Genomic DNA, 27,754 nt, shown 5'->3' with positions numbered 1-27,754 from the left:
TGGGTGGGTGCTACACTTCCACAACAATGGAGTTATCAGCCGGAGCCGTACGAGCGCAGTGGAGAGCGGCAGCGATTAGCTAGCCAGTGGGACTCACACACACTTGGACCAAGCCGGCAGGAAAAGCTCCTGGCTGTGAAGCAAATCCCGCACAGTGGCCAATCGGTGGAGTCCAAACGGTGGAATTTTAGTTTCTGGGTCCAATGGGTGTTACCATTGAGTCCAAAAACTACTTTATTCCATAGACTTACATTGATTGGATTTACTTTAAATAATTAGGTAAACATCCTAAACATTGGAAAAAGTACTAATAGCTAAATCTAGAGTTATTTTCCTTCCTTCGTTCTTGTGAATGAGCCCGATAACAAGGTTGGCCCAAGGAGTGGGAGGCAGGTTTGAATATGGTAAATAGGTTGAATATGTCAACAAAAGCACAGAAGCTCAGCCTACATACAACACACACAGAGGGAAAGATACCTCATTCTCTGCGTAAGTAGACGTTACTCCTTTATATCCGAACAAAAACAAAATAGTGGTTTGATGCTATATTGAAGGCATGAATTTCAAATTTCCTGTAAATTACACCAATTACTCCATTTTGATTGGTTTATTTGTTATGAAGCAATCATGTTCTCTTCTCTGATTCTCAGACGAAGTGAAGTTTAAGGATCATAATTCAGTTAACATCAAGCTAAGGGAAATTAATCATGGCCTGCGCTGCGATAAAAGACGAGACAAAATGTGTGATAATATGGGCATCCCATTTATTGAGCAAAAAAAGAAAACTGATGTTCAATCCGCATTGTTAAAATGCCAGCCACTCACACAGTGTGAATCATAGTCTCTGCACTGTGTTAGCATTTGGAGGTGTGTGGGTGTTTTCAGGGAACAGAAGGAAAGGTTAGTCGACAATAAACTGATTGAAATGAGAAAAGTGCAACTCAAATAAACTTGTGCAAAATGAAGTGTTCGGAAAATACAACTGGTTAGTCAAGATAAGGAGGGGAGGAGAAACGATGATGGAGTCCAACTGAAAACATTTCATTCGCCGAACAATTTCTACTTTCAAAAATAAGTTTGTAATTGTCTCACACACTATGAAAACTAAAAACTTTCCCTCAAAGTGCATGTCACGATCAAGTCTGGCTTTGTTGTCCTACATAGCACATAGAACAGCTGTTGATGTTGCGTACCACAGTAGCTGCCTGCTGGGCAGGAAAGGACAAATTAATGTTTATTCACACCATCATAAGGAGAAATAACACACGCGAACAATGTGCATTCATTTAATGTGTGTACATGTGCACTGAATACATACGCACATACAAAAGCACTTGAATGCTGAAGGCATTTTAATTCGGCCCATGCAAACACTAAGACCCATGCACTCCGCAAGAAAGCTAGACGATAACAAGAGTTTGATGGCCACCTCGGGATTTTAAAAGGATCGCTCACACACATGCACACAGAGTTGTACACAAACATTTCCGCCCTGCAGAGTATGTTTACACTGTGTCAGGTGCTGGGAAGAAGTGGCGCACATTTCTAATCTAAACAAGGTTTTATCCCTAATCTGCAGTAGCTGCAGCAGGAATGCAGAATGAGATTGGATAGTGAGTTAACTTTCTTGTCTGCTACGATAATCTTCTTTGGTACCAGTTGGATTAAATGTATTTTGAGTTTTGCTAACTACACAGTGGGAATGTGGATTTGACCCGCCGTCTCTGCTTTATTAAACTATGCATATTGCTTTGGCTCTATGGCACATTGGACATCTGAAGGTTTGAAGAAAGAGCTTTACATTTATAGTACATGACACATTCTGTTCACACTTAAACGAAGCATTAGTTTCATTTAAATGTCGGGATTAATGACGTCTGTGATTGGCCTTGTTCCTCCCACACACCAATTAAAGTGGACTTTCAATGAGTCATAATTCCTTCTTTTCATTCTTCCTTTTACCTGATCAAGTAGGATTACTTTAAGCCTTTGCTTGAAGATGATACTATAATAGGAATACAGTTGTGGTTTTTTCTCTTGTCAATCTTGCACATTGCGGGTCAATAAGTTATCACACTGCTTAAACAAGATCAGTTAGACTTTGTTATAAAAAGCTCTAAAGCTCTTGAAAACAACTCCACAGCTGTGTCAGGGGAGCTCTGACGGGTATGACCAGCTGCTGTAGAAATAGCTAAGACTCTCAATCGAAATATATGCAGCTGGCATCATATGTATAAGGTAAATCCAAACACCTAATATAACACCAGATATTAATTACTCGACAACACTCAATGTTTCCGATGAGAATAGTCACAGTGCGTTCCCTTCCAAACTGTTTGTTTGACAAGGTGTGTGTGTGGGGGGTGTTGTTCATATTTCAAAACAATGCATTCACTTTTCTCATGCAATGATTTACTTCTGTCAGGGGCCAGCATATGTTCAGTAATGTGTTCACTTAAACCAAGGCAAATACAAAACAAGGTAATGACATTTCAGAATAAATAATGCGGCCATTGGAAGCTTGTGCATGAACACGGTTGCAGTGTGTGTGTCTGTGTGTGTGTGTGTGTGTTGGAGAATATTTTGTGTGCATGTACTGTATACCATTAGCAGGGTAGAGAGTGCCCTTCCTAATCTGCTTTCTCCTAATTAAAAGCCTGTGACTAAATGGACCAGCACTGGAGCTGTCTGCCGGGGAAATTAAAAATCGAGAGATGATTAGAGGACAGAGGAAAGAGGGAGGTGGCAGAGCACAGAGGGATGGAGGGACAGAGGACGAAAGGCATTGATGATGGTGCGTAACAATGGGAGGGGAGGGTGAATAAGGTAACGGAGAGAGAGAGAGTGTGTGTGTGAGAGAGAGAGAGAGAGAGAGAGAGAGAGAGAGAGAGAGAGAGAGAGAGAGAAAAAAAAAAGCAGTGATAGGAGACAAAAAGGGCACATAAAGAGGAGGAAACATGGATCGAAGAAGGAGGGAAGAAGAAATCGAGGGAAGGTGTGGCGATGAAAGGATCATGTTAGATGGGTTGTGGAGTTAGGTAACGGAATAAATGAAGAAGAAACCAACATGATTAAAGAGGAAGAAGCGAGTGCTGGTCTCAAGAACAGGTGGAAGAATCGGAAACAGACACACATAAAGGGAAGGAAGTTATTTGAAGTTTAACATAATAATTTAATATTTGCTAGGTAGACAATCTAGGTTTAGCATGTTAGCATGCTGACATCAGCTATTTAGCACTAAAGTCAGAGGTTGATGCTAGAATTGATGGTGCAAATGGTTCGGGTTAGAATAGGCTAGTGGTCAGGAAGTGCATGCACAGACTCGAGCAAGCTTCCATCCGGACTATTGATTCTGCATAAATCAAAGTCAAACTGCAGCTGAAGACCATTAGAATGTCGCTATTGTTTTGCAGTTTTTGGGTTATAGATCATCTGTTGGACAATATCATCATTTGACTTGCTGATGGTTCATGTGGAAAGGTCAAAGGTTCACCAAAGTGAGTATGGAGGAGTTCAGCATGTGCACTGTCACAGAAGTGAACTCACTTTGCAGAGTCATCATTGTCATTGACCACAGCGGTAGCTTAAAGCAGTGGAGATCACATCACTGGTGAATTTGGCTGTCAGCAAAGCTGTGATTCACAATTAGTTAATTCCTCCTCAAAAGCAGAAACAGTTATGATGTGTTAAGTGATGCAAATAAGTGACTGCTTACATATTAACCTTACCTATACTGACATGACTGCTATGTGTTCACTTACTGTGTGTGCTGAAGATACAGGAAAAAAAAAAAAAACAGGGAAAAGTGAATGAACTGCATTGCCGCTGGAGACGCATCTTTAAACTAGACTGAGCAAAGCAATACGAATCAGTAAAGTAACTCAGAATTTACACTTCTTCAGTGGGATTCAACCTCCAGGGGCCCTCAATGATTGTAGAAAAACGTCACAGTAATCCGTGCATTTGTCGTCCAGGTATATCACTCTGAACCAAAAATGGCAATCTGCTGGTGGCGCCAGAGGAAAAGACAGTAGATTTGTTTGAGTCAATCCTCTAGAGACTACGAGCGTGTGTACAAGAGTTCCTGGCAATCTATCCAACAGTTCGTGTATTTCAGCCCTAACCAAAGTGGTGAACAGCCCAACTTCATCTTTTTCCCCGGTGTCGTGGTTTGGAAACCTTTCTTTAAAGAGCAGAAACTCTGTGCATCAGATTGTAAAATGGTCCAGCAGGCTGATTGGTGAGACACAACTCAGCCCAGAGTCCCTGTACGCCAGACAGCCAGAGCGCATAGCCAGCTTCATTTTAAAGGATGACACCCACCCCTTGCACAGGGAGTTTCAGCTTCTCCCCTCCAGACGGAGGTATGTTGTACCACGGTGTAGAACAAAGCGATATAAAACCAGCTTTGTTCCAGCAGCCATCACACAGGTGAACAAATTGTAATTATAACAGCCCTGACCTGGAGCTTTGAGTACTTTTATCATGTTTGTCTGGTTGTCTGTGTTAATGTATGTCAAGATGGATGCCTTGTTGTTCTTCTACTGTTTTTCTACTGTTTGTATTCCTGCAAACCCCAGGGTGAAGTTTACCCTCGGGTACCAATGAAGTAACCAAACCAAACCAAACCAAACTTTGCCGTCTTGTTTGGCTGAAAAGATTATGAATTCATCATCAATCAACAATGAGACAAGTTCTGTTTTAAAAAAGAAAAGACCGCTAGTTAAAATTAAGTCAAAGCTTTCTGTCTTCCATTTTAATATACTTCCATGTCCAAAAAAGTTAGAAAAAAAAAAACAGATGAAAATAAATGATGGAAGTACTTGATTCGGATTGGATGAACACAAAATATGCGCGTAAGGCCTCTGGAGTTGCTGCAGAGAACTTTTTCCCGGCAGCACATGAATTGGAATTCAAGGTTTGCTGTCTTATTGTCTATACTAAGCGTTGCATCCATAAAAAACAGGGATAAAAGGGATTATACAAAGGGCAGAGGGAAAGCTGGAGAAAGACTTGATTGGAAACCGCAAGAGATGAAAAGACAAAAGAGATAAAGACAGAGAATCGGTGCATGCAAGACAAGACAAGACAAGGGTGTTTGAACATCCCAGCTGAATCAGCAGTGTACTTTGGCTGAATGTAGATATACTTGATGCTCATACTCTTGAGTTTGCAACTCATTTGTATGCATCACTCTCTCTCTCCAACACATGCCCATCTTCTCCATTCTGCCTCCTCACAAAGAAAGCTAGCCAGATATGATTACTTATTCCTCTCAGTGGGAACATTTGCAGGAAAAATTATTTACCCCACGGCCTTGACTGTAAGAATAAGAAAATATACTGTAAAATGTTATACGCACTAAGTGAATGTAAGTGGGTGCTTTCATTCAGAGTGCCTGAAGGTGCAGTGAGTGAAATGACAGTAGCAGCCTGACACCAGCATTTGGACTGGCAAGCAATAGATCTCTTTTAGCTGAGTCTGGCTGCTTGCAAGAATGATGTCACAGTCTTTATTTATACTATGCATTTAATGTGTGCCAATCATATTAACAGAGAAGAATGAATAAGTAGATGATACATGATTGGAATATGAACACTATGGCAGTTAGTTTTTCAGTCTTTGGGGTGGGACACAATTCAATAATATCCATATTTTTGGAACATTCAGCAGCAGCCTGGGCATTGGCCAGGGAAACAAAGTTACTCTAAATGTTCAGTTTATGATATGTTTCCTGTTACCAGTCATTCATTTTTGTTTCCTAAATTGTCTTTGTTTACAGAAAGGATTTTGCGTTTGTATTTTCTGTTTTAATGGTGGTGAAAAGCACCTCAGTACTCAGTAAGGATTGCCTGCAACTGCTATAATGAAGAGTATTTCACACCCTGAGAGAAGCTAGAGAACCGTAATCAGAATTTAAAGCCCTTTTTTGTGATGCCATGGTGAATTTTTTTTTTTTTTTATCTATTTGGGTAGCAGTGACCTAAATGGGAGAAAAGAAGGCCTTTGTGAAGAGAATCATTGGTCTGATCCCTTGAATTGGTAAAAAAAAAAAAATGCACAGACAAAAACATGGCCTTTAACCCCCAATTGCCTCCACGGAGCTGCTCAGTGGTCAACAGTAGCTCCCTGCTGTGAATATAGAAAGTTTATGAATGTGAAGTAGGACCCTGCTGGAGAAGACTTTTCCTGGATAAATAAAGTTGTGTGGAACTAAATGCATAATAAGGTCACTGACCTGTTTCCACTGAGTCCCAACAGAGCAATACAGGATTTAAGAATTATTTTTCAGAATAATTAGAGGAGCATGGAGGGATGCAGTGTAGTCACTTTTTATGAGCATACTTTGCTCTAGATTCAGCAATTCAATCACTTGTGTGCCTATAATTAGGCAAAGCTACTCCACATATGTGTTTCATTAGTTGTAAACTGAGGGATTGTATTGTAAAAATATTGTTTCTCACGTAACATTTTCTTTTATAATTTATATAAATAAAGTGATTTTTCTAAGACATGTAGTCTTTTATGCTGGTAAAACCCAATTAATTTAGTTAGCTATTGTTGATAGGTTTTCAATGAATCCCACTAAAGATTGTAATAAAAGAGTTCATAAAGCGTTTGTGGCACATACACAATGTGCCAGCTGTGCCCTCTGGACGGATGCCGCACGTACTGCAGTTGACTGAGACTGCATTCCTTACTGTAAAACTGATTTAAAGGGTGAAGAGAATATGGCAATGCTGGAAGTGGCAGTTGATTAACATTTTTATTAACAGTTCACTCTGTAATAAATGTGATGGATGGCAGCTGGGTGTATATTCTCTTCCGTGAGAATATTTCAAACTCTTTGAGAATTAAATCAAACAAAATACGTTCTGACAGCCAGTGGCACAATTTCATCAAAAGCTACATGGTCACCTGACATTGAATGGATGCCCTTCAGGCTTGGCTGGAATTGGAAATGTAGACATCAGGGGATCAAGCGCTCCACATTACCCTGAGATGCATGTACAGTACACAGAACGTTACACAGCTTTATCGGTAACGAGAGACAGGGATAACAGAGAGATGGGAATGAGTCTGAGTCCGACTGCATGTCCTTGTCTCTGTCTGTGTGTGTATGTGTGTGTCTGTGTGTGCGTTTCAGGCTATCTTGTCACATAACATGACATTTCTCTGCAGACCACCAGTGAAGCACAGGGACTAATGGGCCATCAGCGACTACTTGACATTTGTTATGCCGATTTTTCACTACCAAACTCACCACATGAGAGGTCTGTTAGTCACGCACCGTGATTTTAAAAAAAAAAAGAGCACATGCAAACACACACATTGTACAAAAACACAGAAATACATGAAGACATTCAACATCCAAGCATCCATAAAAAGGGAGGAAGAGGAGCCACTTCATCAACCCAGTATCCTGGACAAGTGGAGCCACTGTTTAGTAGAGGTGGCACAGCATTTTTTTATGTTTTCGGCACCTGTCAGTTTTCAGTGTGCTAAAATAATATTCTCCGTGCCATATCCTTTCGAGTTTGGTTTGCTTGTCTGTTTGTCAGCAGGATAGCAGAGGAACTACTGGCCCGATGTGTTATGAAACTGGGTGGAAAGGTTTAGCATGGGCCACAGAAGAGTGGTTTAACTTAGGAGCTGATCTGAATCAAGGGGAGGATACAGGCGTCATTGTTGGGTTTGGCAAACACTGTGAGATAAGGCATTTGGCCATGACGAAGCCGTAAGCTCTCAGAGTGTCCTTCTAGTTCTGATGTCACTGCTTGACTCGTTTTAACAATGTACAGATGCATTTTGTGTACATACTGTTCATACATTTCCCTCCTCCCCCCTCGCCCCCCCTGAAACTTTCCTCAATTACCTGCACTGTGAGTGCTGCCTGCCACTCGTGCTGCTAATAGCAACATCCAGCGCCCACCTTCTCAAACACCTGATCCCCACAGGTTTTGAGTAATGATCACCAGGCTGTAGGAGCATTTTGCGGAATAATTGCATCACAATTAACCGGCAGTATGCCCAGAGGAAGTCTGCACCAAACATTTCTACCTTTGAATCATCTGTTTCTAACTAACAGAAAATAAGTGTCGGATGCAGGTTGGTCTGCAATTCAGTGGCTGACATTTGTTGGTTACTGTTTGTTTTGATTGACATTCATTCATTTTAAGTACCGTGGCTTGGCCTTTGAATATGGATTTGAATCTGAGTATAATGTTCTTGGGCCATATTGGATCACTTTTATGTTTCCCTCTTGTGTGGCCAGTTCCGTGATGAGTTGTGTTGACCGTGAGTGCTCTAATGGTAAGCCACAAAGGTTTGTGATAAAATATGATACATATTTATTCAAATGTCTGATCTTGTGCAGACAAAATAACAAGTGACGGTTAAAACAGATGATCTTATCACAGTATATGAGATTTTCGCACCATTAAAATTGAAAGGAATAACATTTGAATGCAACACAATTGTTTCTACATTCTGGCGAGCAAACTGTGTCTGTGTTTTATTGTGGTACTTAATGCTTAGGCACTAAATACAGGTTTTTTGTTTTTTTGTTCTACTAATGACCGTGAAGGGTTTAATTTTGCATTTTATGACTCTACTGTGGGCTTGATAATAAGGAGCTAAGGCAATTAGGCAAGTCTTATCAGCTCTGTCGGGGGGCACTGTGGTGTATGCTTAGTATTCTATTCGTTAACAGAAGTGGTGAATCAAAGCATGTTTTGTTCACTACTTTGTGTGTGTGAGAAAGTGTGTGTGTGTGTGTGTGAATGAATGAATGAGACAATGAGAGAATGAGAGGGTGAGTGACCTTGTCCTATCGGATTCATGTATAAACTATAAGTTTGTGTCAGTGCTATAAGTAAGTGTGTGTGTGTGTGTGTGTGTGTGTGTGTGTGTGTGTGTGTGTGTGTTTGTGTCGTTATGCATTGAGTGCATTTTAGTACATTTATTAATGTGTAAAAGGCCTACTTGTAGTCCATTCAACACTGTTGTTGTCTATAATCATGTTGCTCAAGTCTGTGTTTGTTCTGCACATTTGTCTGTTTTGGAATTTGTATCTGTGTATATAGGTACTTCCAAATATTTATGGAATTACTATGAAGGTGTTTTTTCTCTCTAAAGGAACAACATTTTGTTTCACTTTATGACATTAGATTCACCTTATCACACTAGAGAGACTAATATATATATATATATATATATATATATATATATATATATATATATATATATATATATGTATATATATATATATATATATATATATATATATATATATGTATATATGTATATATATACTCCAAAAGCTTTACCTTGTTCAGAAGCTATCCTTCCCATAAGAACACTTTAAGCGTAACATTCCGATATCGTCTTCTCACAAATGTCTGAGTTTTTTTAGTCCACTGGATCAACATTTTTATTTCATTAATAATTTGCCTAATAGTTGCCAATTTGTCAATTGTGAGAACAGTTTCATATATTATACAAACATGACCACTGTCTTTCATCGTAAATTGACTGTAGTATTATAAAGTAATATCATTTAACTGTTCAAATGGTAACAGCGGATTAGTATCCAGATCAAAAGAGAACAAACAAATGGGCAAATAACAAGTTATTGTTGTAATTGGTGAGGTTCATGCCCAATTTCATTCTTACTAGAACAAAAGATTCAAATGCATCACAGCAAATTGCCGAAAATATTTTAAATTAAAAACACACGTCAACCTGAAAATCCTGAAAATTACAAATACAAATGTACATGTTCTGTGTGTACTAACAAGCTCAACAGGGATTTGCATCACCGTTAAAGTCCAATGGTGTAGCAGTGGACTCTACGGTGTAATCTACTTCAAATATTTCCAAAGATATTAAGCGCCAACTATTGAATATCTCAGGAGGTAAAGCAGATGCTATTTATCGGATGGACCGTGGTTCAATCCCTTGTCCCTACAGTTTGCGTGTCAAAACTCCTTAGGAAAGACAGTGAACCCAAATCACTGTGAGAGTGCCTGTGAATGTGTATCACTCTTTAGAGGAGCATGAACTTCATGTAGAATCAAAGGTTTTGATTACAAAGGCAAAACTGCATTTAGTACATTAGTTCATTCATGGTGGAAAAAAAGGTTATCTATAAATATCATATCATACCTTTTATTGCCAAAAATGAAAGCTGATTTGTGTGTGAATGTTATGTGTGTTTAATGTGTGTTCACAGTGAAAATGCGTCACACACTGATGGTCACAGGGTCACATCCCTCTCGACTGCAGGATGTCATAACTCATCTGGGGTTACAGAATCTCTAATTACTGAAACCTGGGAGTGGAACACAGCGCGCACACACACACACACACACACACACACCTAAACATACACACCCACATGCACCGCAGACATGCACTCACCTCTCTTCCTCCTACAGTCACACAATTCAAGCACAGTACATGAAACCAGCCTTACAAGAACTGCACGCCTAATTGCTCATATTGTGACACACATAAATGGGTATGTGCACACACTTGAGTTGTGTGTTCACACACACACACACACACACAGATGTTAAGCTCATTAAGAGATTCCCAGAGGGTAGCCATGACATGTGGGAACCTGGAGGAATCTGACCTGAACAGACACATTCAAGACATACAGGAAATCAAACAATAGATGGAGGCAATGTGTTGCTTTATTTTGGCAACACAAATGTATATAGAATTTAAAATAAATCATGGCTTTCCATAGATCATTGAGACATAGTCTATTGTCTATCTTTCCAATTCCAACAAATCGTATCAAATTGTGTTGTTCTGCTTCTATACATGCCAAAGTGTCAAACGTACATGAAAGTACTCACACAATCTAAAATGTTTGCAGAAAAGGAAGCAATTTGTTTGAGGGTAACCCGGACGACAGCTTATAGTTTATGAATTATTCATGGATTCTGAAAAGAGTCAAAAGCTTTTTCCCTTTCATTATGGTTCTTTCCCATCACTCAAAGGAGGCTATTTGAGGTTTCCTCCATAGATCAGCCTCGGCCAAATATCTTGTAAACAAGCTGAATAATGGGGTTTGATTTCAAATCAAACCCCATTTAATTTTATATTTATTTTCTATATTATCGACCAAAGTCTTCCTCATTGTCAGTGTTTTGGTACATTTTGACATTTTGTAAAAAGAAGGGAAAAAAAACAGTTTGATGAAATCTTAGGTTAAGAGGTGAAAATGAAACATCAAAGCATGGTTTATATTTTGTGATACTTTGCACACACACACACACACACACACACACACACACACACACACACACACACACACACACACACACACACACACACACACACACACACACACACACACACACACACACCAACACTGGTCACATATCCCTCTCCCAAAGATAATCCCCCTTCATCTGACATTCAGCCAAAGGATGGAAGGATGAAGAGGAAAGCAGGGGAAGAGATGAGGAAGACAAAACAAGAAACAGGCAGAGAAATAAAAAAAGAAAAGAGGAGATCTTTGCACTCTTCACCTTTGACTTGTGATGTCCGGGCTATTAGTGGTGAAGCACGTCTGACGTCAAGTGTCTGCCGACAGATGTGGCATTTTAAGGAGAGGAAATCTCTACATTTTAAAAGGCAAGATGTAATTGTTAATTTGAACTTTTACCCTCACAGATGCATTTTAAAAAAAACATTTTCAAAACCCAGTCACAAAGACACTTTTCTACACCTACACTGCATTGGTGAGTCATTTCCGTGCAAAACAAAACTGAGGTTGACGAATTTGTGCAAACGTATACGCAAGCAAAAGCCCACACAGGCATGCATGAATGCAAGTGACTCAAACACAGACACATTAGAAAGTAATACACATGTGGCATCAAAAGCAATACATTATGATGCATTTCTCTCTCTCTCTGAATCAAGTCCGTAAGTTCCATTTCTCTTCCGCCTCTGTCCTCTCTTTCTCCCAAAAGAACAGTCAGCCCTCATTTTGCTATCGCATGCGTTTGATTCCCAAATATACATCTTTCCCCATCTTTCCATCCGTTGTCTGATTATTTATCTCATCCTCCCCTTTTCATCCCTTCACCCTCTTTTTGCCAAAGTCTTCATATCATTGATGGATCAGATACTGGCCTCAAACTCACCACCTGAGGAGGTATATTATTCACACACGCACACGCACGCACGCACACACACACACACACACACACACACACACACACACACACGTTCTGTGTACTGTACATGCATCTCAGGGTAATATGGAGCGCTTGATCCCCTGATGTGTACATTTCTCATTCCAGCCAAGCCTGAAGGGCATCCATTCAATGTGAGGTGACCATGAAGCTTTTGATGAAAATTGAAACAATGAAACATTAAAAAGCCAATTAACCTAAATAACTAAAAGGAAATTGCTATAGTGACATAATGCAAAACATATGTCAAATATAGCTTTGATTTTGATGCAAAACAATTAATTTAAATATTTTATTTAAAGAAATCAACAACAAAGACCTCACTGTAAACAGGTTTAATGAGCCCGAAAGATAAAAAATAATAAGGTTGTCACATACAAATACATTTCAATACTGTGCAGTTGTGTGTTAGCCACATTATAGATGAAGTAAAAAAAAAAAAAAGGTTGTTAAACCTTTTAGAAGAAGCAGCAAAAATCACTTATCAAAAGCGTAAAGCCAGCGGGTCACAATGGATACGTGTGCCCAGATGAGAATGAAAGAAAAGCGTTCTTTCTTACGGTCTTTGTTTACGCCATGTTTGGATCTTGCAAGGCAGCAATGATCCATCGGTATTTCCCTCCCCACTCATCCCAGCACCGGCAATCATATTGGTTTGTTTTATTTTTGGCTAGATGTCAACAATAGATAGTTTGATTTCCCTCTGTGTATGTTTTACTTCAACAACGTCATAGCTTTTCTTCAAAGTGATGTGTCACTACTGCAACACTGCACGTCACACCACAGCTATGTGTAGCTCTTTGTCAAACTACTGTACATTGTATACTGTATATTTTACGTTGGGCTGTCTGTGGGTCACACCAAAATGCCCACTGATCAACATCTCATGTTGTATGAAGCTACAACCAAGCAAAACTTGGATTCAGGCAAATTTTGGACACAAGGGCATTTGGGAAAACTAATCTGTGCAACGTTAAAATTGTAGCCAGTCACAGATCACACACCTACCATTGCTTACCAAAAATATAGGCAACTGCAACCAACAGAGGAATCTGTTACAGCAACAACTCAAGAAACGGGTGACATGTAAACAAGTAGCATGGTTTTAAAGTAAGATTTAAAAAGTCCTTTTGATTGCTTTTTATTAAATCTTGGTTGCAATACTGCTATTTAATACTTGCTAGCATCTTTGCATCAAACAAAGTAATGGGCTGAACTCTGCTCAAGGGAACTTCAGCAATTACAGCAGGTCCATCAGTGATGGGGATTAAATCAGCGCCTTTTAATTTAGTGCTTGACGTGTCAGCCTTGAGGCAAGCCGGCCGCCCCGGCACATGAGACAGGAAGGTTACTCTACAGTCGCCATGTCTATTCACTGTGAAGTCTCTTCAGGGAAGACAAGACTAATGCCAGATCATTCAAGCAGACACATGCTGCGGACACACACACACACACACGCACACGCACGCACGCAAGCACGCAAGCAAGCACACACACACAAAGACAGAAGGAATGGAAAATACAATTAAAGAAATAGTATATTTTCTGCAGAAACTGCACTGTGCTCCACTGAATAATACTGCTAATCTCTAACTTCATACTGAAACATCCTTAAAAGCTGTATTTATAACATTGTGTCATGGCCCGTCGTCCGTGCAATGGGTGGAACATTCAAATGTCTCAGTGTGTGTGTGTGTGTGTGTGTGTGTGTGTGTGTGTGTGTGTGTGTGTGTGTGTGCGGATGAGAAAGTGAGGCGTACGATACATCTTTGCCCACCAGCGATCTTTATGTGTACTTAGAAATTCACTCCCCGGGTGCATTGTGCCTTTGAAGCTCAGCAGGGTGGTCTAATAGCTTTTAATTTTAATTAATTTCCCCTCTCTATTAATAACCTATATCATTCCCTAAGTGGTTCCAAGTTTTAAAGGTGCTGCATTACTCATTAGCCGATTGCTGGATAATGGGAGGGCATTGTGCTGAGTCAGCAAAAACCTTAAGTTGGCAAGTTCATCCCATAAAGTCTAAATAACTCTTAAACTGAGACCTGGTGGTGAATGGGGTGGTAATTGTGAGTAAGGAAGTGGCTGAAAAATAAATGTAGAAGGGGTGATGGATAAACCTTACCTATGATGGTGCAAGTGGAAGTCTTGCGGGCATTGCTTTGTTTTGCTGCAAATACGGCATGTAGCACCTTGACATTTTACAGCGATGGAGGAATCATTCTGAAATGTACTCGCTGATATCACCTGGGCTCCGCCTTTGGCTTGCACGCACAAAGCTGCCTATTGAAAGAGTTCTGGCAATCCATTAGCCGGATTTACCTATTACGCTCCTCAACAAGTGCAATCATGTCATCTGTGTTATGTTAGATGAGTTGTGCAAGCTTATTTCAAACCGATATAGATCTGAAGAGAAGTATACGGCAGAGTGAGGGAACAGATGGACGGATGGCATCATAATTACTTGTTAATATATATATATATATATATATATATATATATATATATATATATATATATATATATATATATATATATATATATACACATATAGAGACAGAGAGAGAGAGAGAGAGAGAGAGAGAGAGAGAGAGAGAGAGAGAGAGAGAGAGAGAGAGGGGGGGGGGGGCTTTTTTTTTTAAATAATTGAGGCATTTTGTTCCATGACAAGCAAATCAAGATAATTCTAAAACAAAGTCTTCCTTCTGTCATCAGATTCCTAGTTAAGTCACATCAGCTGTTTTTTTTTTATAGCTCTAATACTGATATTTAACTCCAGAGACTTCCCTCCTATTGAGCTGATGACCCTCCCTCTCTGAGGGTTTCCTGAAAAAAATGTTTTCCTAAGCACACTTCCTCATCCACTTTGAAGACAAAAGAATGCCACCACTAACATAAAGTATTAGTGCGAGATAGATAGATAGATAAATAGATACAGACAGACAGACAGACAGACAGACAGACAGACAGACAGACAGACAGACAGATGAATAAACTAAAAACTTTCTCCAATAAAGTGTCTTTTAAATAGTTTTCCTCCTCCTCCTCTTTGACCTCCCACACGAGCATCTCGCTCAGTGTCTCACACACACACGCACACACACGCACGCACACACACACACACACACACACACACACACACACGCACACACACACACACACACGCACACACACGCACACACACACAGAGTTTGACGCGCAGACGTCCACAGCACAGGCGCGTCTGATAGAAGCCAGTAAACTATGCGGGCTATGTCTCAGTGACGGGGCATAATTTATTTGCTTCGCGGTGATAAGACGTCCGGCGCCTGTCAGCTCATGTCTGACCGTGAACGAGCTATTTCAACGTTACCCTCCACCTGCACTTAATTGTTTCGGAGTTTTGCTCTCGCCGGCTGCGTGCGCGTAACTTTCAGACGAGGACAAATACTTGGAATTTGGGGCATTTTGGCGCAAGACGGGACATCGTGTGCGCCAGGCGTCAGACGTGGAAGTCAACAAGTGGCGCTCGTATTGTGGGAGAGGACATCTTATAAAAGCTTGTTGAAGTCGCCGATTGGAAAGTTAGTTTGCTCTTTCTTGGTCGCGGGGTATTTCTAGTGAATCACATTGCATTTAAGCCACTGAAAGGGGAACAGGACGAGTTATTGAAAGTTTCAAGGAGTTTCTTATTACTCACCATGAGTCCATCGGTGGTTTTCCAGATGTGGACAGTTTTGTTGTTGGGGACTTTATCGACTGCTGAGATCTCCACCGCCAAAGTACTGAGGGGCAACATCAGGAGAGACGGTAAGTCTTTATTGTAACACTCTTTACTTTCTTTGTGTTGAGTCTTTACTGCTGAAACTAACTGCTAGGATCGGCTATAGTGGCCATCTGGTAAAAGTCTAATTAATTAGCCTGTAATAATGTTCTTTATTTTTCGTTGTTATAGCGCGGGCTTTTTTTTGTCTTTTCTTAAATAAAGTTTCGATCGGGAAGTGGCTTTTTGAAATATGTATATGATCAATATGAATAACGTGTTCTTGCAATGACTGAATGACTTGTGGTGACGTCACATCAGTGTTACTTAAAATAGAGATCAGTTGTTGTTGACTGACTTTGTTGGAGTGAATTATTTGCTGACTTGTTGGGTGAGAAAGGGAGTTTGTAAAGTTAATTAATGTGCAGAGAGGCTGCAAAAGAAGAGGAAAAACAAAGTCTGTTGGCTGACAAGCTGCTTTTAATTGTTAGACTTAAATAAGGAGCGTGCTTATCCCAGACAACAGTGTGTGCTCATCAAGAGTAAATGGCATCACGCATCATTACTGCAGTGCATCCCTCCTGCACTGAAGCTGCAGTCTTCAGATTTCTTTAGCATCTTTCCCATCTAACTTCCTGCAGGTGTGCCATGCTTACTTTTCACTTGGGCCTGAGAATAAAGTCATGGTGCTACAGGGCCTTTGAACACACACACACACACACACACACACACACACACACACACACACACACACACACACACACACACACAGCTGCAGGGTTGCTTTTGGCAGCGAAACATGAAAATACCACTGTATTATATTCTGTCTAACCTGTGCGACTGCCCCTGTGGCCGGTACTGACAAAGAAATAACATGGAGGGGTCGGTCATGACTGCCCAAGTGTCCACATTTGAAAAAAGACTGCCATGCATTTTTGACATAGAGTTTAAACACACTTTGATAAGTCAATCGCTAGCAGATGTGAGATGAGTGATGGATTGCAACCTGTTAGAGAATAGATGCCGGGTCTTTTCGGCATCGTAGACACCGCAACAGAGCGACAGGTGTGCCGCAGCAGTACTGCGAGACAGAGCAGACAGACAGGAGAGAAAAGCAGCGCGAGATGACAAAGAAACAGCGTGTTACCAAATAAAAGTTGATACTGTTGACGTGACAGCTGCACTAACTCTATTTGGTCAAGGTTGAAAATACCAGCAGGATAATAATCCTCTGCTCTCTCACGGAAAAAGTAAGCAGAAAAGATCAGAAGAAAGCAGAGCTCCAACATACTTTCACCCTCCTTTAGAAATGGGAGTTTTTATTACTTGTTCCAACAAGATTTAATCAGATCTGCAACTCAGTTCTACAGAAAAGGTCCTCTGGACTTGATATGATGTCAAGATATTAGGAAAGATAATACATCAAGTGCACACTTTATTATTAGTTGTTCTTATTGACTCTTGTTGTTTCATCTCCTGCAGATTGTTATTGTTAATGTTCTATCATCACATTATAATACAAAGATACATTGCTTCTTCTCTTCCTTTAAAAAGTGCTTCATGTACTTTATTATTTGCTCATGATAATAGTATTCAATTCTATCTTTATAGCAGATGGTTGTTTGATGCTATGTTAATGATCTGAATTTTGGACTTAGTCAGAAAAGTCGAGCACTTTGTTGTTTTGGGCTAGGAGTGCTTCTTAGTATGATTCAAACCCACAATAGGCCATCTATGTTTTGTATTTCATTTCAAATACATACTTAAACTGGATTAACTTGCTGAAATTTAAATTGAAAGAAGAAAAACATATCAATGATGCTCATTTCCCTCTGGTGTCTACACGTTTTCGGGCACTTAGTGAAGGAAAAGATGGCGGTTAACATTTTAGAGCAGTTGTTCTCTTGAAGCAGTGAAAAAAAAAACACTAAGTGTTTAATCATTATATCACAAGAGTGTGACGGATGAGATGGTAGAACTTTTATTTAAAGTTGTCACTCTAAAGATCCTTCTGACGGAGTTGAGACTGAATCTGTCCCTGTGTTTACTTTTGTGTGTGTGTGTGTGTGTGTGTGTGTGTGTGTGTGTGTGTGTGTGTGTGCGCTGTGACAGAATCTCTGAGCTTACTTCGAGGAATTCCCCCTCTAGGTTTTTTCCTCCTGTGTTTGTTCAGTGTTTTGCTCGTTCTTTTCGCCCGTGATTGAAGCGTGTCTGTGTGAGCATTGAAGATCGGGAGATAAAGTGTACTTATAGAAGAGGAAACACACAAAAACACATGTAAACAAACAGAAACATTCTTTGGCCTGACTGGCCTTAACAATTTATCATCTCTGCTGGAGAGACCAGATGACCCAAATATGATAACAAATATTATGCATATATATGTTTCTCTGTGTGTGTGTGTGTGTGTGTGTGTGTGTGTGTGTGTGTGTGTGTGTGAACTCAGACGCGCACTATCATCTCGTTCACAGCTAAAACACACATTATCACATGTTTAACTGTGTTGTTGTCTCTCATAAATATAGGAGTAGTATTTTTTTAATATTAACTGTGTCCCCTGCTCATATTTATTTATTTTTTTTACAAGGAGAAGAGAGTCTTTCTTAATAGTAGTTCTGATAGTATAACATGTTTGCTATTGGCTGGTCGCTTTTATCCTTGCTTTAGTTTCAGAGCGTTGCTGGATTGTAACATTATGTCATTGTCTTCATGATCTCGTGGAAATGTACACATTTTCAGAAAGACACCAGAAATCAACAGCTATATGACTATGATTGTATTTTTTTTAAACTATAATGGTTAAAACATTTTGGGTTTTTCATTCGATGGATTAAACAATTCATTTCTCAGAGACAATTAGGAATGCTTGTACCATCGTTTATTTTAAGGTCGACTTCACAAAATGCTGTATCCATAGTCACATACTCACAAATTTTAATATTCTATTCGGACTCCCTTTTTATCCATGTAGTATATTCACATCTTTCCTTTCAATCTTTAATGCCATGGCACACATGGGCCACAGATTCACTGATGTTTTGAGCTACATCAGTTCATTGTTGCGCAACTTTGTGAGTTCAAGGGAATGTGTGAAAAACTCTGGAGATTGAAGTGCACTGTTATCATTTTTTGTATTATTATCCTGTTGACTTTAAGATAAACTGAAGTCATGCAACACTATTTACTTACAGGCACTTTACCCATGTGTGAAAGTACAAGCACCACTCACAGCTTCACTTTAAAGTATGAAATAATGCAGATGTTGCTTGTGGAGAATGAGCATGCTTTCAGTCAGTCGCATGATTAACTTTCTGAAGAAACACGCCCCACAAACATATGCTGTCTGTATCATGCAGTCATTATGGCCACTAACCAGAGAACATAACTCCTACTCAGGGACACAACCACATCATATTGTATAAAGGCTCCTGGCATCTTTCTGATTCCTCTTATTCTTCCCTCCAATAGGTCTCCTCTTATCTGTTACCTTCCTCTCTCAGTGCTGCCTTATCAGCCTCAGCCTCGCTACATATCACTCCATCTCTCCATCTCTCCAGACCCTCCTCTTTCAATCTCCCTCTTTCTCATGTCTCTCTTTATCTTTACATCTTTCCCCATCTGTTTCAGCCCTTTTTAATCAAAAGCTTTTTCACCCTGTTGGCTCTATGGGCAAATATAATGCGGCAAACACTGTCACAGACACGCACGCCAGCACGCTGCCACAACACAAAGCTACCTGCACAAGGATAATACTTTTATTCAACCTTTGTAAACCAACAGACATTTGAGCATCCATTGAGGATACACATAAAAGATTGCTATTCACGCTGTAAAAAATGAGGTAGACACAGATTTAAAAGAGCAACAGGTTATATAGTAATTTGCACAAATGCAATTGCAGACAAATAACATACAGTATGAGTGGCTGTGCTCATAAAAGCATGTTTGTTTTAAGCTGAGCGGAGCGAGGCGTGGGTGATATTAGTGAGTGTGATGTCATGATCCTTAACTGTGTCTGAGAACTAGAGGTGGCCTTGCCTGTGATAACACACAAACTCCATAGTCATGCACTAATGTTTCACAAAGACAAAAGTACACATCATCAAAACATGCTTGAGTAATGAATGTGTATCCAAAGAGACAAATGTCTGTTTACATGCTGAAGTTTTAAGGCGGTTTTAGAAGCAGAGAAGTATACTTGACAGGCAATCTCGCTCCACTACTTGCATGCAACTTGTGTGTTGCCTTCGAGGAATGCTGTGCCATAAAACACAGAGGGAAATCTGTATGAACTGAAATACTTGTTCAGAACAATAGTATTGTGCAGCAGTTCATAGGCAGTGAGTTTAAGTGCCTTGTTGGCATCCAACATATACATTTGACTGCTGTATAATAAAGTCAAGATATATTCATAGAACAACCTCTTGAAGTGATAGAGTCGGGGCATGATGTCATCGGCCTGCAGAAGTGTAAGTGTATTTACGGTACCAGTATTGTTCTGCCTCTCAAACCTGATTCTAAAATACATTTTTCCCCTCAATTTCACTTCCTTTAAACCGATTGTCCTCTTTGAGATGGTATGATCCTACTTTTCGGTTAAGCTTCTACATCTAAATAGTTTTATAGAAATAAATACCTCTTGAGAAATTCATACCACGTGCATGTTTTTATTGTCAAGTCATGTGGTGCAAAATAATGACACCCATCTTCCTTTACACTCACATCATGCTGTCTATTCCACACAAAAAAGCCCAAAAACTAAGCCAATATGTATCATTTTAAGAACTCTAGAGTCTAAAACTGTATTCTTACTCTGCGCTTTGAGTTGCAGAAATATATAGATTTACCCGTAATATGAGTGGAGGGCCAGCAACCTGGTCTCTGCCTCCTGCAGCATCTTAATTGATTTAAGACAGGAGGCAAAAGGGTTCATAATCTGCTTCACGAGGGCGGAGTGTCACTGAGGTTATTGGAATTCATGAGTCACTCTGAAGACAACAGACATGGAAGCATTCCCCACCCGCCCACCCAGACCGACACATTAACACAATTACAGGATCTCCCTTTCAAGGGAATCCCCCCCAATAAACACTTGTCATTGCATCGCACACACACACACACACGCACGCACACTTTTCATGTGAGAAATTGCGTGAGCTAAAGTTGTTCCAGCCCTAAACATTTGGCAGACAGTCTTTTCCTCCCCTGCAGGGAGGAGGAGAGGAAATAGGGTGGTGTCCACTTGGACTGAGAAGCAAAGACTGAAACGATGCCTTGGAAATGGAGTGGAGCTAGGTGTGCATGCTCTGTAATGGAAACTGTGGTGTTGAAGGTTTATGTGCCTTATGCCTTATGCAGAGAGAATGTGATATTTCCTGCTTATGTGGGAGCACCTGGTACGTGCATGTGTTTTATGGCACAGGGATGCTTTTATGGTGTTCTTTGTACGACAACTGGAAAGGCGATGGGAGTTGTTAGGAAGGATGCTATGCGTGCATGCATGCACATTTTAAAGATCTGTAAGAATTAGCAGACAGGTGTTATGTTTGTCCACTTTGTTGCCTCACTCTCATCACTCTGTACAGCCAATGGTTTTAAGTTGCCATGACGTTTTAGGAGGAGAGGGCAGCAGGAAAGACATGGAAGTTTAGAAGGGAGCTTAGAAGAGTTAGAGGGCACCGAATAGGAGGAGGAGAGGGAAAAGGTGTGTTGAGAGAGATATGCCAAGTTGAAAGACCTGTCCCTCCACTTTTCTGCCTCGTCAGCTTCAAAGGAGAGATAGTAAGACCAACGGCAAGCCAAATGGACAGAGTATAAAGGAGGAAATGGAAGAAAGCAGGACTGATAGAGGAGTGGAAGGGGGCAGGGGTAGATAAGGTATTTCTAGAGAGCGAGAGCGGACAGAGTACAGTGCCAAACATCAGCAGATTATCTGATCTCTCTATCTGATCAAAACTTAAATCATGAAGGAGGGAAAAAAAAGAAGGCACGGCCAGCTGTAGCAACATGCAGTGCCTTCGCTCCAGATGACGGCCACAGACGTGCCTCGCTCCCCAGATTGGGAGGCTCACTGACGTTAAAACATAATTAAGCTTTTTCACCTCATGACACAAATGTGATTGTTTAAAAGAACAATTTCTTCCTCAAGATTAACCAAATGCACACACTATCATAATACAGAAACACACAATTTTTTTACGCCGATGATTTGAGTTAATGTAACAGCCATTATCATGTGTTATCCCCTTAGATTAGAATTATGACAATTATAATGGGGAGGTGGGGATAAAAATACCTGACATGTTGACTGTGAAAAAGGACGATGCTCAGAAAGGGTGTGCTTCAGCTGAATGTCATAATTTATAAGCAAAACTACCACAACATCCTGGAGATGTAACACAATATGGTGTAGTAGTTAGGCTAGATCTGTATCAAAGTATTATAGTATATCAGGGTATGAAGTTTTTTTTCCGATATGGTAAGAAATAGGGTGCTTAACTTTCTGTTAAACGTGGGCAGAGACGTTGTTGAATAACTTTATTATCAGTGTATTGCAAACCTGCCGAGTGTGCTCTGTCTAATGCACTTTTTTTGCAGCTTTTTAAGTTTTGCTCTGTATTTTATTTATGTATTTACCAATTGCTGTCATATACCAGATAACCCTGGTGAAATTTCAGGAAGGTATGAAATAAAAGATACTGCCCAAGCCTACACTGAATCTAGTGTTTGAATTATGGAGGCCCAGTGGGGCTTGAACTCCTTAAAAGACACAAAAGATGAAGCAGTAGTTTCACATCTACACTTATTTGTGCTAAGATGTATGAGAATATAGAAAGCCCCCTTCAAAATGAGGCAAGAGTAAATCATCTCATCTAACTCTTGGCATTGAAGCAAATGTCCCGAAAGGTCAAACTATTGCTTGTAAGATAGATATCACTGATGTAACTGAGAGGGCTTGCTTATTTTGGGATTACTGTGTATCTACTCAATCTGTTAATACATACTTCTCTGCAAAATTATTTACCTCCACTGATGTGTCTAATCTACTTTATGTTACTCTAACTCAATTTACGAGCCAATAAAGCTTTTCTGAAATTGAGCCGAGTTGGGGACACGGTTGAGGGGAATTAGAGAGCAGGAGAAAGAGAGAGGGAGACAGATGTTTAGTCATTGGAGAGAGTAGTCAGACTTGTAGCTGAGCCAACTAGTGAATAACAGAAGAGCAGGAAAATGAGACAGAGAGAAAGAAGGTCGAGAGTGCATGAAAAGAGACACAGGATAAGAGAGATTCAGGAAGCAATTAGGAGAGAAAGTTGATCAAACCAGTGGATGATAAAGAAGAGAAGATGAAATGAAGAAGATGAAGAGAAGACAGTTGGCAAAGATGGAAATGAGGAAGAGAGAGGAAGTTCATGAACATAACTGAAAAAAGTGAGAGAATACACATGTGGAAGATTTGAATTGAGTGGGGATGAGCGGTTGAGCTGGGTAAAACGCCGAGCTAGAGACTAAGCGCTAGAAAGGAAGAGCTCGAAAGGAAGCGCTAGAACCGAAGGCGGCGAAGAGAGAGATGGCGGAGGCTGACAATGTAGAAAAACAGCTGACAAGCAGGTGAAAGAAAGAGGCAGGGAGGGGGAATGGAAAGAGGAATAAAATGAGGCAAAGTGAGTGAGTGTGATGGATATGAAAAGAGACAGTATAGAGGTGTGAAAAGAGTGACAGAGAACAATGGAGAAAGAAGAGTGTGAGCTTATTCAGCTCTCTCTCTCTCGCACTCTTCGTTCTCCATTGTTCCAAGCAGTGAACGTGAAAAATTCGCTGAGGGAGAGGAAAGTTGGGGAAAAGAGAGAGAGTTTGTGAACACACAGGGAGGCGGGGGGCAAAAGGGGAGTGGAAAAGAGTGGGCAGATTTTAAGAGAATGTAGATTAGATGGATAGTGAGCTTCTCCCTGAGCTTCTTCCCTTCCCTTATCACGTAACGTAAGGAAAGTTGAAAGACAAGACGGTGGTGGAGGATTAGGGAAAACAAAAGCGCTTATTAGGCAATATTTCAAGGTTTTAAAATGCTGAGTGAAGTTCCCTCTCGCGAGCAATGATGCATGTCTCGTATCGAGAGCTTCTTCTCTGGCTGTAGTGAAGCTGTAATGCTCCATCGTTGACAATGTGGGAGCTATAAATAGTTTACCATCTTGGTTCAGGCCACAGACTAGGTTATTATTTCATTAGCTTCACAAGTAGGCTATAGGTGGAATATGTAAAGATCTAATGTGAAAGAGGAGAGTAAAGCATCTCACTCATGTGAAAACATTTCAATATGTCTGGTGTAATTGTCACACTGTTGTTATCACAAGTTTATTAACCGGTGGGAACATTTCCTCACGGTGGCACCCCAGGGATGGATGGTGCTGTGCAGCAGATGTCTGTGTTAACACAAATACTCTCCACCTGGCACTTTACTGAAGTTTAAACAGGATATTGAGCAAAGTAATATTAAAATGACTTCAAATATTACATGTAAAACATATTTCAAGAACTAATCAGCTGTGTAAGAGACTTTGTGTCCAACTGTCGGGGATAGTGTATAAAGACATAACACATATCCCTTGCGAATGGGGTCCTATATGATAGTGACTTCTATATCATATCAAAAACATGCATTCGATGACAAATTAAAGGCAATAGCTACATGAAGTGTCAATAAAGTGTTGGGCCAATACAAGCTGTCAGAATCACTTCTACTAAAATACTTAATATTTACAGGGGTAACTCTGCTGTGCAACAATGCCCCTGTATGCAGCTGCCGGGTTAATTACATTGATATCCCCTCGGGCAAGGTGTTGCATGGAAACAGGCTCTCTGAGGGGATTGTGAGGGAAATTAACTAGATCTCTAGTGCAGCTATTTGGCACTTATTTGGATTTTCAGTTGGATAATACCAGAAAGCCAGCTGATCTTTTATCAAGCTACAGACAGAGCTTGTACATCAAATAAAGGCATTGATGTATCATGCGGCATCAAAAGGCAAATTATTCACTTCCTGATTTGTAAACATCAGAATGGCAGGCAGTGTAATGTAGCCATTTTCCAACCAATACAGACTACATGCTTGTTTTGTTTGAGCCGCTGTGAGAACTTGAGAAGAATTATCACTTTGTTCATTAATCAAGAAAATATAAAGATGAATAGACAGATAAACAGATGATGGAAATAATCAGAACCGTGGGTGTTATTTAACAATTGCGGACAACCTAGTGAATGTTGTGAAGCAGAAATACACTTGGTAAGTATATAAAACACCATCATTAAGTCAAGTTTAGGAAATAAAACACCATGGTTTGGGCTTAAACTATTCTGTTCCTCCACTGAAAATGAAACACAACACAGATAGGGCCACAATCAGCTGTTCTTCAAGTGAACATAAACTGTGTGAGCACAACACACAACACCTGCCTCTAGGATACAAATAGCTGTCGTTAACACGTTTTGGACATGATGGCGTCTCCTGGTTAAAAGTCCCGTGTTTGTTTGATGCACCCGCTTCCCATACCTGCCTCATGCCACGTGTGGGGTTATTCTTCTGTCTTTATACTCCGTCATCATCACACTGCCGAAGCGTTTTCTCTGAGTCATCCAATAATGACTCAGATGGGCATATAAAGTATATACAGTGAAACAGAAGGACATACAGTGTAATAGTATAGGTATTCAATGAACTAACTGAACGACCGAACCGGGAACAGAAGTGGTGGTGGTTAAGTATAGCCTCTCTTTGAAACAGCATATGAGGTGCATTGTACAGTTTAGGATGTTTTCTCAAGAAGAACACACCTATCAAGTGCTTCAAGTGGAACTTTTTAAAATACAAGATACAGATCCTGAAAAATATGGCGTGTCACCAGTGGGTTTCTGCCACCGGGGGCTAAGTGAGGGTGAGAACATGACAAATGTCAGACAAGACACTGCAGGAAGAAGAGAGCAGGAACCACTCTCACCCCAAAGAGAAGTGCCACTGCTGAAGGAAAGAGATAAACACTGTGTATTCATGTTGTGTGTTTTGTACACATATATTTGTGTGTGTGTGTGTGAGAGAGAGAAAGAGAAATCCTCTGGTGCACTGTGAGAGCTATGTCTTTGTTACTCTGACAATGGGGCTCTGACACAAATGAAATTTTTTTTTTTTCCTCTCCTCTGTCAAACACTTTTATCTTTCTCTCTCCAACTGTCAGCGTTTCTCCCCATATTTCCCTCACTCTCTCTGATTCTCCATTTGTGTATCTCAGCATTTCACCCGCTGTCTTTCTCCCTCTCCTCCTGTCTCTTCTTGTCTTCATTAGCTTCCCGTCTCCTGTTCCCATTTCATCATTTTTAACTCTCTGAATTTGGTATCTGAGCGGCAGAATGTGAGGAAGAGCAGAGAGAGGAGTAGAGAATACAAACACTGCAGGAGAGAGGGGGGAAATGGGGATAAGGGACACGGATAGGAGCGCAGACAAAAAAGAAAGAAGGCATTGTTAGAGGCGTATAAGAGGGGAAAGAATGCGAGAGAGGCTGACGGAAAAGTTAACAGGCAGGAAAAGGATCAGAAGAAAGGAAGAATCCAAAAAGGAGAAGGGAAAAGAAATGGCAGCGGGGTGGTGCTGTGTGCTACTGTGGAGCCTGGAGCAGGATAAGTGATCCCAGTGGTGGATAGAAGGTCAGATACACACTGACAGTCAGACCACTGATTAACCTTGCGCTCTGACCACACACACACACACACACACACACACACACACACACACACACACACAGACAGACACACAAACGGACTGCGAGCAGGACGGCTGTCAAAACATCAGCATCTGCTCAGCATCACACACAACTTCAGAGCAAACACACACAAACGTACATCTTGCAAACAGCGTCCAAGCAGCCCTCAGAGGAATCAAGGCTGATATTTAATAAATTTGTGCTACCCCAGTTGGGGCTTTGCTAACACACACACACACACACACACACACACAGACATGAACGTACACACAAGCCCAGCAACAGCCAATTTCACCCATTGTTTCATAAAGTTATGTGTTATAATAATATGAAGAAAACACAATGTCTGTGTAGTTATTAAATTCGTTGTGTATTATATTGGGACTGTTTTTTTTATTGTATATGGCCTATGATGTGTTTTCTTCTGTGAACATATTAAGTGGATATCGATGTGTGTGTGTGTGCGTGCGTGTGTGTATGGAGAGCTAATTGATTGGCCTCGTCAGCCCTGCTGTTCAGACTGCAGTATCTGTCAGCAGGAGCCAACTGCTACTCTAACAAGCCCTTTAAACACACACACACACACACACACACACACACACGCAGCCCCTTCATGTAGAAACAGACGCACATACTTAAATGTACGTGTATCAGCTCAACAATTATAAAATCCATGCGGCGTCTGAGATGCTATTCTTGACATTTAATAGTGAATGACTGATGTCAGAAATATTGGTAGAATCCCCTGGCATTTCTTGATAAGTCCAACAAAGGGCCAGTCATTAAGCCAACCAAAAGCCAGATTTATATCATATTAACAGGAAAAGTGCTCAAAATTCAGAAATGTCCGCCAAGTCGCATTCTTTTTAGTACATGTACAGCATCGGACAAAGAGGTAACGTGGAAGATACTGCCACACAACACTCTGCATCAAGCCACACAAACTGTACAGGCACAGACACAGAGGGAGGATATTGCTGATGAAGTGTGGGTAAATACACTCCATCACAGTTTAGGAGGTTACAAAGAGACGAGTCACTCTCAT

The 27,754-nt window shown here is 40.5% G+C and overlaps 1 protein-coding gene across 1 annotated transcript in view; it reads left to right on the top strand.

Annotated features, from left to right (window-relative positions):
• Positions 1-15,479: 15,479 nt before the first annotated feature.
• The window catches only part of pdgfd (platelet derived growth factor d), a 48,514-nt gene continuing 36,239 nt past the window's right edge, over positions 15,480-27,754 (top strand). The window contains exon 1 of the mRNA XM_068585141.1: positions 15,480-16,007. Coding sequence (XP_068441242.1) covers positions 15,899-16,007 — 109 coding nt within the window. The 5' untranslated portion in view covers positions 15,480-15,898. The remainder of the gene's footprint in view (positions 16,008-27,754) is intronic.

The sequence above is a fragment of the Clinocottus analis genome, unplaced genomic scaffold (genome assembly GCF_023055335.1).
Source record: "Clinocottus analis isolate CAN_PGR_092001 unplaced genomic scaffold, fCliAna1.0.p SCAF_2, whole genome shotgun sequence".
In the NCBI taxonomy this organism is placed as follows: domain Eukaryota; kingdom Metazoa; phylum Chordata; class Actinopteri; order Perciformes; family Cottidae; genus Clinocottus; species Clinocottus analis.
This window is presented reverse-complemented; position numbering and strand designations above follow the sequence as displayed.